Below are 13934 nucleotides of genomic sequence, written 5' to 3' on the forward strand. Positions count from 1 at the left end.
ATATGCAATTGCTTTAACCGTTTTAAGATGCATAACTCTGATCATATTGTGAATCACTTTGGAAGGTATCATGGGAAGCAATTCATAAATAAAGTATTCTCCTGAGGGGAGGGGAGAAGAAAGAAACTTGAGGAACTGTCACCACTGATATCCCTCTGTGGCCTGTTCTCCCTCCCTCCCCCCCCCCAACTGCCACCACAGGGGGCCTCTGAAGGACCATCTTGCCCAGAGGGGAGGGGAGCAGCAGCAGCAGCAGCAGCAGCAACAGCTTCTTCCAAACAGACAAGTTGCCTTATCCATTCTGTTGCAACTGTTTCTTAAAAAGCAATGCTTACTGTTGTAGTAATCTTACGTAAACTGCTTTGTGAGGTCTGCCTGAAAAGTGGTAAATACTGTGAATAAATAACCCATCGATGAGCCATCAACTAATCCAACTGAGATATTAACCAGCCATCTGCCTAACCAAAGAAGCCTTTGCCACCAGAAGCCTTAACACTACAGTAAATTATAAATAACGGAACAGGTAAGAAATACTACAAAAGTGTGTGCACAAAATAAGAGCTATGTCCCCCTCCCCACTGCTTCCTGTTTAAAGTGATATGATAGGTGTCACTATATTCCTTCTTTTGAACTGATCTCTTTGAATGGGCTCGTTCCTTGGAGGCTGAATAAATAACCTTTGTGTTGATAATACTTCCTTCAGTGGGTCAGGGGCTCCTGGCAGTGGGTGATTAAATCAGAACATAGCTGGGTTTGTGATGAGTGTGCAAGACCAAATGGTGACTTGCCTGCCTGGTGCAAAATTGCAGATCACAACTCATAAGTCATCTAGATAGCCTGTACAGCTCAAGAGGAGATCGTGATCATGGTGCATGTTGGTATCAATGACATGGGGGAAAGTAGTTGTGTGATCTTGGCAGCAAAGTTTAGGTTGCTAGGTAGAAAGCAGAACCTTCCAAGGTAATTTCTCTAAAATGCAACCTCTTCGACATGTGAGGCCATCTACAGCTGATGAGTCTCAATGTGTGCATGAGATGGATGTTTTAGATTTATTAGGCCCCAGAGAATATTTTGGGCCAAGCCAGACCTCTAGAAAGGCTCCACATGAACCAGAGTGCAACCAGACTGCTTGCACTTAAATTTAAAAGGTGGCAGAGCAAACTGATCCCTAGGAAAAAGCCAGCTGGAAGGGAGGGACATGCAGTTACAGATGAATCATCCCTAAGGGATGAGGGTGAAAATGTTTTTGATTAGAGTAACTAGGCAATGAAAGTGCAGAGGGGCACGACAGGCATTCACAAAGGCCAAAGTGCCATAGAGGAAAACACACATGCCAGAGAAATTTGGAGAGAGGCACCATGTATGTGTGTTTATATGCTAGAGACTTCTGAGCCAAGATGGGCAAGCCAATGAAGTACTTGATTTTAAAGGAGAGCATCAATATAATGGGCAAAACAGAAACATGGTGAAGTGGAGAGAAAGCCAGTGGGACATGGCTATCTCTGGATACAAATACAAACCAAAAGGACATATTAGGAGCCACAACATTCTTTACTTTAGTGTCGAACGAACTAGAAATCCAAACAGGACTTCTCCATAGAATCACTTAGGTGGCAATACAAGGCCCTAAGAGTAATTTAGTACAGTGGTACCCCGCAAGACGAATGCCTCGCAAGACGGAAAACCCGCAAGACGAAAGGGTTTTCTGTTTTGGAGGCGCTTCGTAAGACGAATTTCCCTATGGGCTTGCATCGCAAGACGAAAGCCCATAGGGAAATGCTGGCGGTCGGGAGCAAAGACTTTCGCCCACAGCCGGCCTTCAGAAGAGGACCTCTTCTGAAGGCTGGCGGTGGGGAAAAAGTCTTTGCTCCCCCCCCGCCTGCCTTCCCGCCCGCCTGCCCCGGGCGATCTTAAAATGCTGGTGGGCGGGAGCGAAGCGTTCGCTGCCGACCCCCAGCATTTTAAAACGCTGTTCCGAAGCGGGGGGCGGGAACATCTGCCCCAGCCGCCCCACTTCGGAACGCTGTTCCGAAGCGGGGAGGGGGGGCGGGAACATCTGCCCCAGCCGCCCCACTTCAGAACGCTGTTCCGAAGCGGGGAGGGGGGGCGGGAACAGCTGCCCCAGCCGCCCCACTTCGGAACGCTGTTCCGAAGCGGGGAGGGGGGGCGGGAACAGCTGCCCCAGCCGCCCCACTTCGGAACGCTGTTCCGAAGCGGGGAGGGGGGGCGGGAACAGCTGCCCCAGCCGCCCCACTTCGGAACGCTGTTCCGAAGCGGGGCTGGGGGCGGGAACACCTTCTGAAGGCGGGCAGGGGGCGAAAGTCTTTGTCCCCCCCTAAGAGAGTTTGTGTACTGGTCCAGTAAACGCTTCCACTGCGCCACCAGCAACAGCTCTCTTTGCAGAGTATTAATTAAGTCCAGTGCAGAGATTCTTGTTGCAGTACAGGCTTCAGAGTCTCAGCAGCAAAGAAATAACGACACAGGGAAGCCTGTCTTTCCAAAGACAGGTTTATTGCAGAAAGATAACAGAAACACCTCCGGAGCTTTCAGACATTTTTGCTTCACGCCCCAAACACACAGAGAAACAAACACTCTTTATATACTGAGCAACTTAACAACTTAACGAGCTTGACTACTTAAAGTCACATGACATTGCTAACTTGCCAGCGTCTTAGGTTTCACACCCTAACACCCCCTCTCGCTGGCAATACAAAAAACAAAATTACTTCAGACCCATTTCTTCACAAAAGTTTTCATGCCGCTGAAAACCAAGCGGTTTTGTAAAACCATCAGCTTGATTTTCATGACTGGGACAGTAATTTAATTTAACAATTCCTGCTTTTACCGTTTGACAAACATTTTGAAAGCGGATATCCAAATGTTTTGTACGACCTTTAAACTGCCCATTTTGTGCTAACTTAAGACACGGTTGATTATCACCCCATACAGTGATTGGAGTGATGGCCTTTTCATACATCTCTTGTGCCAAGCATTTGTAAAATTCTAGATCTCTACATAACTCAGACAAGGCACAGAACTCAGCTTCTGTTGACGACAAAGCAATCAGGTTCTGTTTCTTGGATCTCCACCCAATCAGAGAGTTACCAAATTTTATTACACAGCCAGACACTGATTTTCTATCCTTTAAATTTGCCCAATCACTATCTGCCCAACAAGTAATCTGTGCTTGTCCTTCCGAAGACAATTCAAGGCAAAAATCTTTGGTGTATTGTAAATATCTTAACACTCTTTGAATTCCTTTCCATGCATTTACACTAGGTTTCGAAGCTTCTCTGCTGAGTAAGTTAACAGCGTAAGCAATATCTGGTCTACTCCATTGCGAAAGATGAAGTAAGCTTCCCAGTGCTGACTGAAAGATTTCAGCACGCTTGAATTCAGCACTATCATTGAACTCATTGTCTTTTACAAAACCCATTTCCATTGGTGTTCTAACACCTGCACACTCTGTCATGTTAAACTTTTTCAACATTTGCAATATCTTGCCTTTTTGATTCAGTAGAAAACTGCCATTTTTGGTCCTATCTATCTGAACACCAAGATAGACCTTCACATCACCAAGATTCTTAACTTTGAAGTGTTTATTTAACTCTTTGGCTAGTTTTTTTACTTGTTCTTGTGTCTTTGAAGTATAAATCAGGTCATCTACATAGACAAGCAAAGATTCTTTAGCATCTCCTGAATTTCTGAAATATAAGCAATTGTCAGCCTTGCTCCTGCTAAAACCAATGCCTACCAAAACGTTATTCAAACACTCATTCCAATTATGAGCAGATTGCTTGAGTCCATAAATAGATTTATGTAGTTTCCATACCTGATTTGATTTACCAACTTTCAATCCTGGCGGTAGCTCCATATAGAGCTCTTCAGCCAAGTCTGAATGAAGATAAGCTGTAGAGACATCAAATTGATTCACTTTGAACCCTTTCTGAGCAGCAACTGCTAATAGTGCCCGTAGGGTTTCACTCCTTGAAGTGGGTGCATAGACTTCGGAATAATGTAACCCCTTTCTTTGCATAAAACCTCGAGCTACAAGCCTTGCTTTGTACTCTGGTTTCCCCATTGCTGTTGTCTTTATCCTGTACACCCACCTACAACTTACTGCCTTGGTACCTTCTGGCAGTTTGGTGATGGAAAACACACCCAGTTCTTTCATAGAATTCAACTCCTTTTGCATGGCCTCACGCCACCTACTGGCCTCCTCCTGGGGTAATTGCTCAACCTCCTCAAAACTTTCAGGTTCGCAATTTGCCAAACCAGCCCAAACACTAATAGCTTGGTACCTTTCAGGAGGTTTACCTTTGTTGGTACGCTTAGAACGCCTTAACAGTTCCTGTGATGTTCCTTCAGTTTCCCCCTCTGACCCAGAATCACTAGTCGTCACCTGTTTATCACTAGTAGTTGAAGAACTTTCTGATTCTGACTTTACACGTCTCTCTTGCTGTACAGGTGAACTTTTAGAGCTAGAAGATTCTGACTTTACAGACTTGGGTGAACTAGACAATTTCTCACCCTCATCCTCAGACTTAAATTCCTCAGTCTGTTCTGGAACTAATACCTGCCCTGGGGCCTGAGTTTCATTATTACTGTTCACCACATCAAATAGTATGTCAGGATTTCCATGAATTTTATTCCAACCATCCTGTTCACAAAATTCCGCACTTCTGCTGATTGTGATTTTCGTTTGATTGCCTTCTACATTCACAAATCTCCAACCTTTTGTGTTTGCTTGATAACCACAGAAAAACATTTCTTTAGACCTAGGATCGCCTTTCCTACGTTGTGCCCTAGGCACCAGCACATAAGCACGACATCCAAAAACTCTTAGATGATCAATTTTTGGTTTTTTCCCAAATAGCATGAAGTAAGGAGTGTTGCCTACTGTGCTATTGTACACTCTGTTAAAAGTATAATTCGCATACAGTGCAGCCTCAGCCCAAAAATGCTGTGGCAGTCCAGAATCAAACAGCAAAGCAGTAATGGCTTCCTGTAATGTTCGAAATTTTCTTTCGGCAACTGCATTCTCCTGTGGTGAATAGGGATTGGTAAGTCTATGAACTATACCTTTCCTTTTTAACCATGTCTCCAGCGTGTGGTTCACAAATTCCCCACCACGATCTGATTGTATTTTACGTACCCTGGTGTCAAATTTACATTCGACTTCTTCAATCCAATCCATTAGGATGGAAGCTGCTTGTGATTTTTCTTTCAGAAAGAAAACCCAACTAGCCCTTGAAAAGTCATCCACCAAAATTTGCATAAATCTCGCACCTCCAAGCGATTTGACTGGCATAGGGCCACACACGTCTGTGTGCACAAGTTCAAAGGGTTTCTTGCTTACTCTATCAGATCTAGGATAGTTACATGTCTTAACCTTAGCATGTTTACAAGCACAACAATCCAGAAAATTTGGACAGGGTTTAATGTTACACCCCTCAGCTAAATCTGGCATCTTGCTTACATACTTAAAGCATATATGAGCTAACCTTCTGTGTAGTAGATGTGCACAACCTGTATGAGGAGCCTTATTTACACACTTAGCTTGCGCTTCACCTGTTGAACATCTACCTGCTGCTAACTGCTCTTCATCCAAAACAAAAAGCCCATCCTCACAGGGAATTTTAACTAGCTCCTTTCCCTGTTTCGAAATGGTGCACACATCATTTTCAAACTCAACCTTAAAACCACTTTTTACCAGGCATGACACACTCAAAAGTCCATTCTTCATTCCTGGAAGAACAAAAACAGGAAGGTTAGTTTGCAAACAGTTAACATAAATTGTGCCTTTAAGGTTCATTTCTCGTTTACTATTGTCTGCTATAGTCACGGTTTTTGCAACTGGCAATGTCTTGCAGTTCATCAAGCAGCCCCTAGATGTCGCTGGAACTAAACTGTGACTTGCTCCACTGTCAATTATCCACTTCAAGGTTTGTTGGCTCCTTTTAGGACTCTGTTGTGCTGCCATTGCAGATAGTCCCTTATCAGCACCTGCTCCCCCTCTGGATCGTTGATTCTTGTAGTTCTCACGTCGTCTTCCTCTGTAACTCCGGAAACTGGCCTTGGACTGTTGAAATTCCTGTTGCTTTTCTGGACACTTTGCTATCAAATGAAACCTGCTTCCACATCGAAAACATGACTTGCTGGCCATAGCAGACACTTGTGAGGCTTCCTTACAGCTCTGCCTGCTAGTTTACCCATGCTGGGAATTAGCTGAACATCCAACCCTTGGGGTATTTGAATTATCAATACGTTTTCGATGGTGTTGATATTCTTGTTCACACAATCTACCAGTCACATAATTCATATTCAGCTGGTCCTCTGGCAAAACTTGTAAAGTTAGTACTAAGTTTTCAAACCCTGCATGCAGGCTGCTAAGCAGAGTATAAACTTTAATATTTTCAGGAAAATTCACACCTAAAGATGACAGTCGGTTGAAATACTCAGTCATCTGTGACGTGTGTTCAACCACACTATCCCCTGGCTTCAGTTTCAACTCATACAAAGCACGTATAATGTTCACCTTCTCTCCGGGCGTGGCTCTATGGTGAATTCGCCTAAGAGCTTCCCAAATTTCAAATGCAGACCTTAAATTTTCCACATGAGGTAATTGGGAATCGTCTATCGATACCATCAACATGCATCTAGCTTTAGTGTCCATTTTATCATGCTCCCTGTTCTGAGCATGTGCAGCAGCCCGTTGCTCTGCTGTGGCATCTGCTGCAACAGCCACAAACGGCTTTCGCCTCTGGACATAGTCAGCCCACACTTCTTTGGCTTCCAACCAGACTTGAGCCCTCTTAGACCACTGCACGTAATTAGCAGAGTTCAACTTTGTAAAGGGAACCTGGAAATTTTCCACTGCCATTCTTGGGGTCTGCTGCTACTCCCTCTGTGTGCCCTTTCTTCTCTTTCCCCTTGGGATTTGTCTTACTCACTTTTCAGACGCCTCCAGCCTCCTCTGAAGCCTTTAAGAGCTGGATTTACGACCAAGCCGGTCTTCTCTCATCCAAAAGCTGCTTTCACTTTCTCTGCACACAATACGGCTGTGGAAACGTAGAAGGATCCATAACCTAAGAGAGTTTGTGTACTGGTCCAGTAAACGCTTCCACTGCGCCACCAGCAACAGCTCTCTTTGCAGAGTATTAATTAAGTCCAGTGCAGAGATTCTTGTTGCAGTACAGGCTTCAGAGTCTCAGCAGCAAAGAAATAACGACACAGGGAAGTCTGTCTTTCCAAAGACAGGTTTATTGCAGAAAGATAACAGAAACACCTCCGGAGCTTTCAGACATTTTTGCTTCACGCCCCAAACACACAGAGAAACAAACACTCTTTATATACTGAGCAACTTAACAACTTAACGAGCTTGACTACTTAAAGTCACATGACATTGCTAACTTGCCAGCGTCTTAGGTTTCACACCCTAACACCCCCTGCCTGCCTTCCCAGGGGCTTTTAAATCGCCCCAGACAGCGGAGAAGTCCTCCGCTGTCCCGGGGCGATTTTAAAATGCCGCCCGCCAGCATTTTAAGATCGCCTGGACAGCGGAGAAGTCCTCCGCTGTCCCGGGGTTTTTTAAAATGCTGGGGGTGGGAAGAAAAGCCCTTGTTCCCCCCCAGCCTTCAGAAGAGGTCCGGGGACAGACTGTCCCCGGACCTGGTCTGAAGGCGGTTTCCCTAGGAACGCATTAATTGATTTTCAATGCATTCCTATGAGAAACCGTGCATCGCAAGACGAAAAACTCGCAAGACGAAGAGACTTGCGGAACGAATTAATTTCGTCTTGCGAGGCACCACTGTACTAGGAAGGTACCATCACCCCCTGTTGAAAACATCCAGAGTGATTTGGAGATATAGAGTGAAATAAAGGAGGAAGCTGTAGGAAGAAATATTGTAATGATGAGTGACTTTGATTACCGTGTTCCAGTGATGAAAAAGAGGTATCATTTCTAGGTGTCCTTAATGACTAACCTAAAATAGTTGGCCATGGAACCAACCAGACGAGAGGCATCCATGGACAGAAACTTGAATGGTGCATAGGACCTGGTGCGATGCAAGATTTAAGTGGTGTTGAATTGATTGCTAAAAGTTGCCATGGTGCTACCAAATTCAACATAGATTTGAGTGGGAAATTGCTAAGGAAGCTCAAAACAGTCACTTCAAGGAAGCAAACATCGTGACTTGGTGAATTCAATAATTGCTGAAATAAAAGGGTTAATCACTGTGCAACTTTCTTTTCCATCCTCATTAGTTCATTCTAGGTAGCTGCTTAGAGTAGCTGCATTCTAGGTAGCTGCTTTTTTTTGTAAGGGTAATACAACAATATAAAAAACAACTTCCCGAATTCAGGTAGGTAGCCATATTGGTCTGACGTAATTGAAAAAAAATAAAAAATTGTCCTGTATCACCTTAGAGACCAACTAAGTTTGTTCTGGGTATAAGTTTTTGTGTAAGTGTGCATGCACACGAAAGCTTAAACCCAGAACAAAATTAGTTGGTCTCTAAGGTGGTACTAGACAATTTTTTAATTTATTTCAACTTCCTGAATGTTAAGAGCAAAGGAGACAGAAACATCACACTGAGGAGGCTGTTCAACAAACAGGGAAACACCACTGAGTAAAACCACTACCTAAGGAGTACCTCAGAGGCTATTGAAGTAGCTATACCCAAAATATCCCAGCACACCATGCTAAACATTCCCAGTCTTTGATGCTTTAACTCTTCCTTGGCAGATGAACTACGTCTCCTGCTCAATCACTTTTTGTTTAATGATACCAACTAACATTCAGAGCATGCATGAAATCCTGCAGTCAGAGAACACCAACCTGCAGGTCACACCCAGCCATGCCTTCTCCTTGCCCCACACCACATCTTGTCAGGATTTTAATGGGATTTTTGTTGGGATCGTAGCATAAAAAGAGGAGCACACACAGCAATACAAACAGGAAACAGGGAGCTGGGCATGTTTAGCCTGGAGAAGAGGAGGTTAAGGGGTGATATGATAGCCATGTTCAAATATATAAAAGGATGTCACATAGAGGAGGGAGAAAGGTTGTTTTCTGCTGCTCCAGAGAAGCGGACACGGAACAATGGATCCAAACTACAAGAAAGAAGATTCCACCTAAACATTAGGAAGAACTTCTTGACAGTAAGAGCTGTTCGACAGTGGAATTTGCTGCCAAGGAGTGTGGTGGAGTCTCCTACTTTGGAGGTCTTTAAGCAGAGGCTTGACAACCATATGTCAGGAGTGCTCTGATGGTGTTTCCTGCTTGGCAGGGGGTTGGACTCGATGGCCCTTGTGGTCTCTTCCAACTCTATGATTCTATGATTCTATGATTCTATCCCTCTTACCTCCCAGGACTATAATTAGGCTGAGAAAAAATATGTTCCTTTTGGCACCAGTGAGAGGGCTTTGTTTTCTTCCTAAGTATAATTACTATGCAGGGAGATGCTCTTGCTGGAAAGGGAATGGTTAACCATACTTTTTCTATCCCTGTGATTCTACAGTAGTAAGAGTGCTGCCTGTTGCGGTATTTAGGTCTGGAAGAAAATAGGTGCCATTCTGGGCAAATAGGAAGTCACCCACTTTTACAGTTCTAGGTTGGATTTATTCCATTCTATAAATGGCAGAAAATTTATCTGCTTGCAGTTTTTCTGTAAACACCACAAGTTCCTGATATGCATGAATCATTTTTAACCCATTTGCAAAACTCATGTGTGACAAAACCTATGGCACCGCTGCTGATGAATTATTCAAGATAATGTATTATATACGTTCTACAAACATTCTTGCGGAACATCTTAACTCACAAAACATAAATATGAGAGATGCAGAAATATGTGGAACTGCATGACAATTTTTCTGCATTTGCTGATGCTCCAGAAGAGGGACGGCATTTATCATATTTAGCAGACAAACTCAAACAGCTTCACTAAACGATAAAATTTGTCTTGGACTGCAGGTGTACGCTATCTGGATCCTTTTAATTCAAAGCAGCTACATCATTATAAACAGCCCCTCAAAAGCCTGTGTGTCTTGGAAAACCTTCCTCCAACACCCTTCTTTTGGTCTGGTGCAGCACAAATCTCCAGATGTCCTTAGGTTAAATATAGTTCTAAGTGATGCAGGAGGGCATGAAAGAATCCTACTTCTACCTTGTGCTACTTTTACTAGAATGAAAACACATCATCCAGAAATTCATGTGACACAGCTCACATTGGGCTGTACTAGGATTCAGTGTGTGTGGAGGGCAAGCTGCCTCTGGAATGCTATTGATTCAACACAACATCTCTAGAATTAAGCTGCAATTTAAGAAAACAACAAACAACAAGAACACTGCTGGATCAGAAGACTAAGGGCTCATCAAGTCCCATATCCCACAGCAGTCAACTAGCTGCCTCTGTGAAATCCTCTGGGAGTTGTAGTCAAGCTCATATTGAAGACACCATTTTGTTTACCCCAGGTTTACATGGTTACTTATGAAGAGATGAAACGCAGGCAGAATTGACAGTAGAAGACCAGGCTGACTGTCTGATTCAGTATAAATTGTTGCTTATAGACTGTTTGTCACATTTGTACCTCACTCTCTCTCCAAGGAGATTAGAGCAGCATAAAATACATTAAGAATTATCTCATTTTAGCACCAGACAACCTTGTGAGCTGGCCTAGGCTGACTTTCATTAACTTGCCTTAGGTCATCCACTGATCTTCACGGCTGAGGAGAATTTTGACACCAGCTTCTCCACAGCAAACCTTGAAGTATAACACTGGGACCTCACACGGTCATTTTTAACATACTGGCAGTGTTGCACCACTTATATCAGGAAAGATATAACACTGCCTACAGAGTTGCTTTCAAAGTCTTTTCTTGCAAGAAAAAGCAAACATGTGGCCAATAGGTTATGAGCCAATAGGTTATGGGTACTTGTTACAAAAATAATTGCGTGGTATATCGAAAGCAGATCAAATTGTGGCATGCTCACCTCTTAGCCTATAATAAGCTTGGTGGCTTGCTAAAATTTGCTTCACTGACTCTTGAGGGCAAACCTTCACTCCCGTTGGGAAAAAAGAAGACCTCTTTGTTCGATGTTTCGCCATATCAAATATCCTTCGGATGGTGGATACTTTAGACCTCTTTGTTGTTCTTTCTGACTTTTCAGACCCTGAAGCATCTGCAAGATGTTTTGCTTCACCGCGATTCATTTTATTAGGGGTTTCTGTTAAAGGAAAGTCAAAGAGAAAAAATACATCAATAAAATGCTATACAGTACACAGATGGTTGTGGGTAGTCAACCCCCATTTACTGAAGAATAAGGAAACAAACTATTACCTCAAAATACCAGCAACATGACAAATGTTTCATTATAACTTGCCTCTGTTACAAGTAACTGGGTGTAGATCTCTCTGTCTAAACGTATGCATTACTGTCCACTGTGCTACATTTATCTTCTCTTTCAAGTCAAAGTAGGTTTGCCTGTTGCATCATTCAGCAGTTTATGCTTGGCTGTTTCGAGTCACATGCACTCCAGGCACTCCCAGCCCCACCAGGATACATCTGCTTCTGGCTCATGAAAGATACCAAAGCACTGGGAAAGTTGACATTAACTTTTTTGTGGGAAATTATGCAGGAAAGTAATCTTGAATAAATGAACGCAGAACTTTGTACAGCGTATTTGCTAGTCTAGCTATTATGCCTAACACAACTTTATACATGACATACTAATTCAAGGTGCATGTGATTTTTTAAGTTAACAGTAAGGAAATTATGAGCTTTGAATTTCAATGGCTCAAAAAAAAAAGCTGCATTATCAGTTTCATGGAGATAATGAAGGAGCAGTCAGTGAAGTAATTATATTTTCAATTTTATTCACTGATGCTTAAAAAAAATTATAATGTTGATTTTAAATGAACTTTTCAAGATGCTTTGGAAGCATTTTTGCAGTTCTGTCTTTTAATTGCACAAGCAACCTAAAAGAAGGAAAGGTAAATAGCATCCCAATATTTGTTTAAAGACCTTCCATGAAAAGGAAATGGTAAAATGTGTAGATAATTGGAAAACTTTCTGAGGCAGAAAATATTTGTCTAGGAGGCTAACAATATGTGTGTAGCTAACTTAGATACCAATGAATTGACTGTAGATGGTAATTGCATTTGGAAATAGTTCAAATTCAGTAAGGGACAGAGAAAAGGAATCAAATGTCTTTCAAGAGAATCAAGCTTACAAGAAAATAAGAATATTAGGAAAACTTAGAGCTAAATATTTAGTGGAGCATGACAAGTTTCCACGTAGCAGGAATGATCTACGTCTATAGTTTTCTCTTACTCTCTGAAATGAAGAATATAGCTTCAAGCAAAGCCGTAACCATTCATTATTATGTCAGTGGTTGTTAGATAGATGAAAAGAAAATAAGAGAGAATATATGCTTCATTGTGATGATTTGGAATTGAATGAATTGAATCTGAACTGACAGGAAAAAAATTGGGGGGAGTGACACTTCCGGTAATATGTCAGAGAAAAAGTAGCTTCCTTTGTGCATTGGACTGTTGCATTTCTTAATTAACATTCCAATGGATGTCTTTTTCAAAACACACAAGCTGGGAACAGTTATTCCAGTATGTTTTAAGACCATTTAGACAAGTGCTCTTCCACACAGAGAGTAAAACACCTGGATAATATGAGTCTGGTCCAGAACTATTCTTTTGCACAAATCTTAGTGTTGGTTGCAAGGGCACGGCACACACCCACCCACACCCACACACCCACCCCTACCTTCTAATATATTACTGACAACAAGGAAAGAGAAGACAGCAATGTGGTTCTGCCATACTTCTCAGCTCCATTTCTATCAACAATCAATTGTTTTTCACTAACCTGTGACCAGGCAAAACGAGCATCAAACACAAATAAAACAGTTTGCCGAAACAGCACACCTAAGAAGGAGAGCCAGACTAGATATTCAATAAGTGGGAAGGTTTTGACAGGGACTTGTAAACAACAACAACAACAACAAACAACCTTGCATGAACTAAGGCACTGCCAAAGTGGAAAAGCAGCACTATACAAAACCTTTCAGTCATAAGGCACAAATGTGAAGCATGTATGGAACAACTTCTTGATATCTCAGTTGGCCTGAGACTCTTAATCTCAGAGTCTTGGGTTTGAGTTCCATATTGGGCAAAAGGATTCCTGCATTGCAGGGGGTTGGACAAGACAACCCTTTCAACTTTACAATTCTAAGGATGGGGCGTGGAGAATAAAACCTTGATTATGCTGTAAACTTCTAATTAGTCTTTCCTAACCTGAAGTCCCACAGATATACTGAACCCATCAGCCCCAGCCAGCACTGGCCTAAACTGATTCAGAAAAGTTCTTATTTTTATTTAGTTCGTTGTTATTTGTTCATTCTGTGATCCAGCATGAAGAATGGGCACAGCAACATGCAGGGCTGGCATAACGGATTGCACTTTTCTCCTACTTCTTTTCCTGAGACACAGCAAACTCCATTTTACTCCTGTTGTGGAGATGACATTATGGTTTAAGCGAGTGTGAAGTACAGAAATTGTTCATTTTCAGAGTATTTCTTTTTTTAACAGAGTTGCCATGCTATTTTTGGTTGGTGTTTTGGTTCTAATCTATCAGGAACGTAGAGGCCGTTGCAATCATAGACTGGGTCAAGTGCAGGGTGGAAGAAGAGTAGTCTTAAACATGTGCTTTATAACTGGTGTACTGCACATGGACACAACCATTAAGTCCAGGATCTAAAATTACCTCACCGCAGTGCTGGTTTCTTATACAGTGGTACCTCGGATTACAAACACCTTGGGTTGCAAACACTTTGGGTTACAGACTCTGCTAACTGGGAAGTAGTACATTGGGTTAAGAACTTTACCTCAGGATGAGAACAAAAATTGTGCAGCGG

The 13934-nt window shown here is 42.6% G+C and overlaps 1 protein-coding gene across 2 annotated transcripts in view; it reads right to left on the reverse strand.

Annotated features, from left to right (window-relative positions):
* Positions 1-13934, reverse strand: part of IMPG1 (interphotoreceptor matrix proteoglycan 1) — a 91090-nt gene that overhangs the window by 54519 nt on the left and 22637 nt on the right. Inside the window, exons 1-2 of one of the 2 annotated variants that reach the window (XM_081187339.1) lie at positions 11345-11574; positions 10998-11231 (exon numbers count right to left, since the gene is read on the reverse strand). In XM_081187339.1, coding sequence (XP_081043465.1) covers positions 10998-11217 — 220 coding nt within the window. In that variant the 5' untranslated portion in view covers positions 11218-11231; positions 11345-11574. Of the gene's footprint in view, positions 1-10997; positions 11232-11344; positions 11575-13934 lie in introns of those variants that run through there. The other variant, XM_081187338.1, reaches the window with a different exon arrangement.

The sequence above is a fragment of the Podarcis bocagei genome, assembly GCF_964188305.1.
Source record: "Podarcis bocagei genome assembly, chromosome: 3".
Taxonomy (NCBI): Eukaryota; Metazoa; Chordata; class Lepidosauria; order Squamata; family Lacertidae; genus Podarcis; species Podarcis bocagei.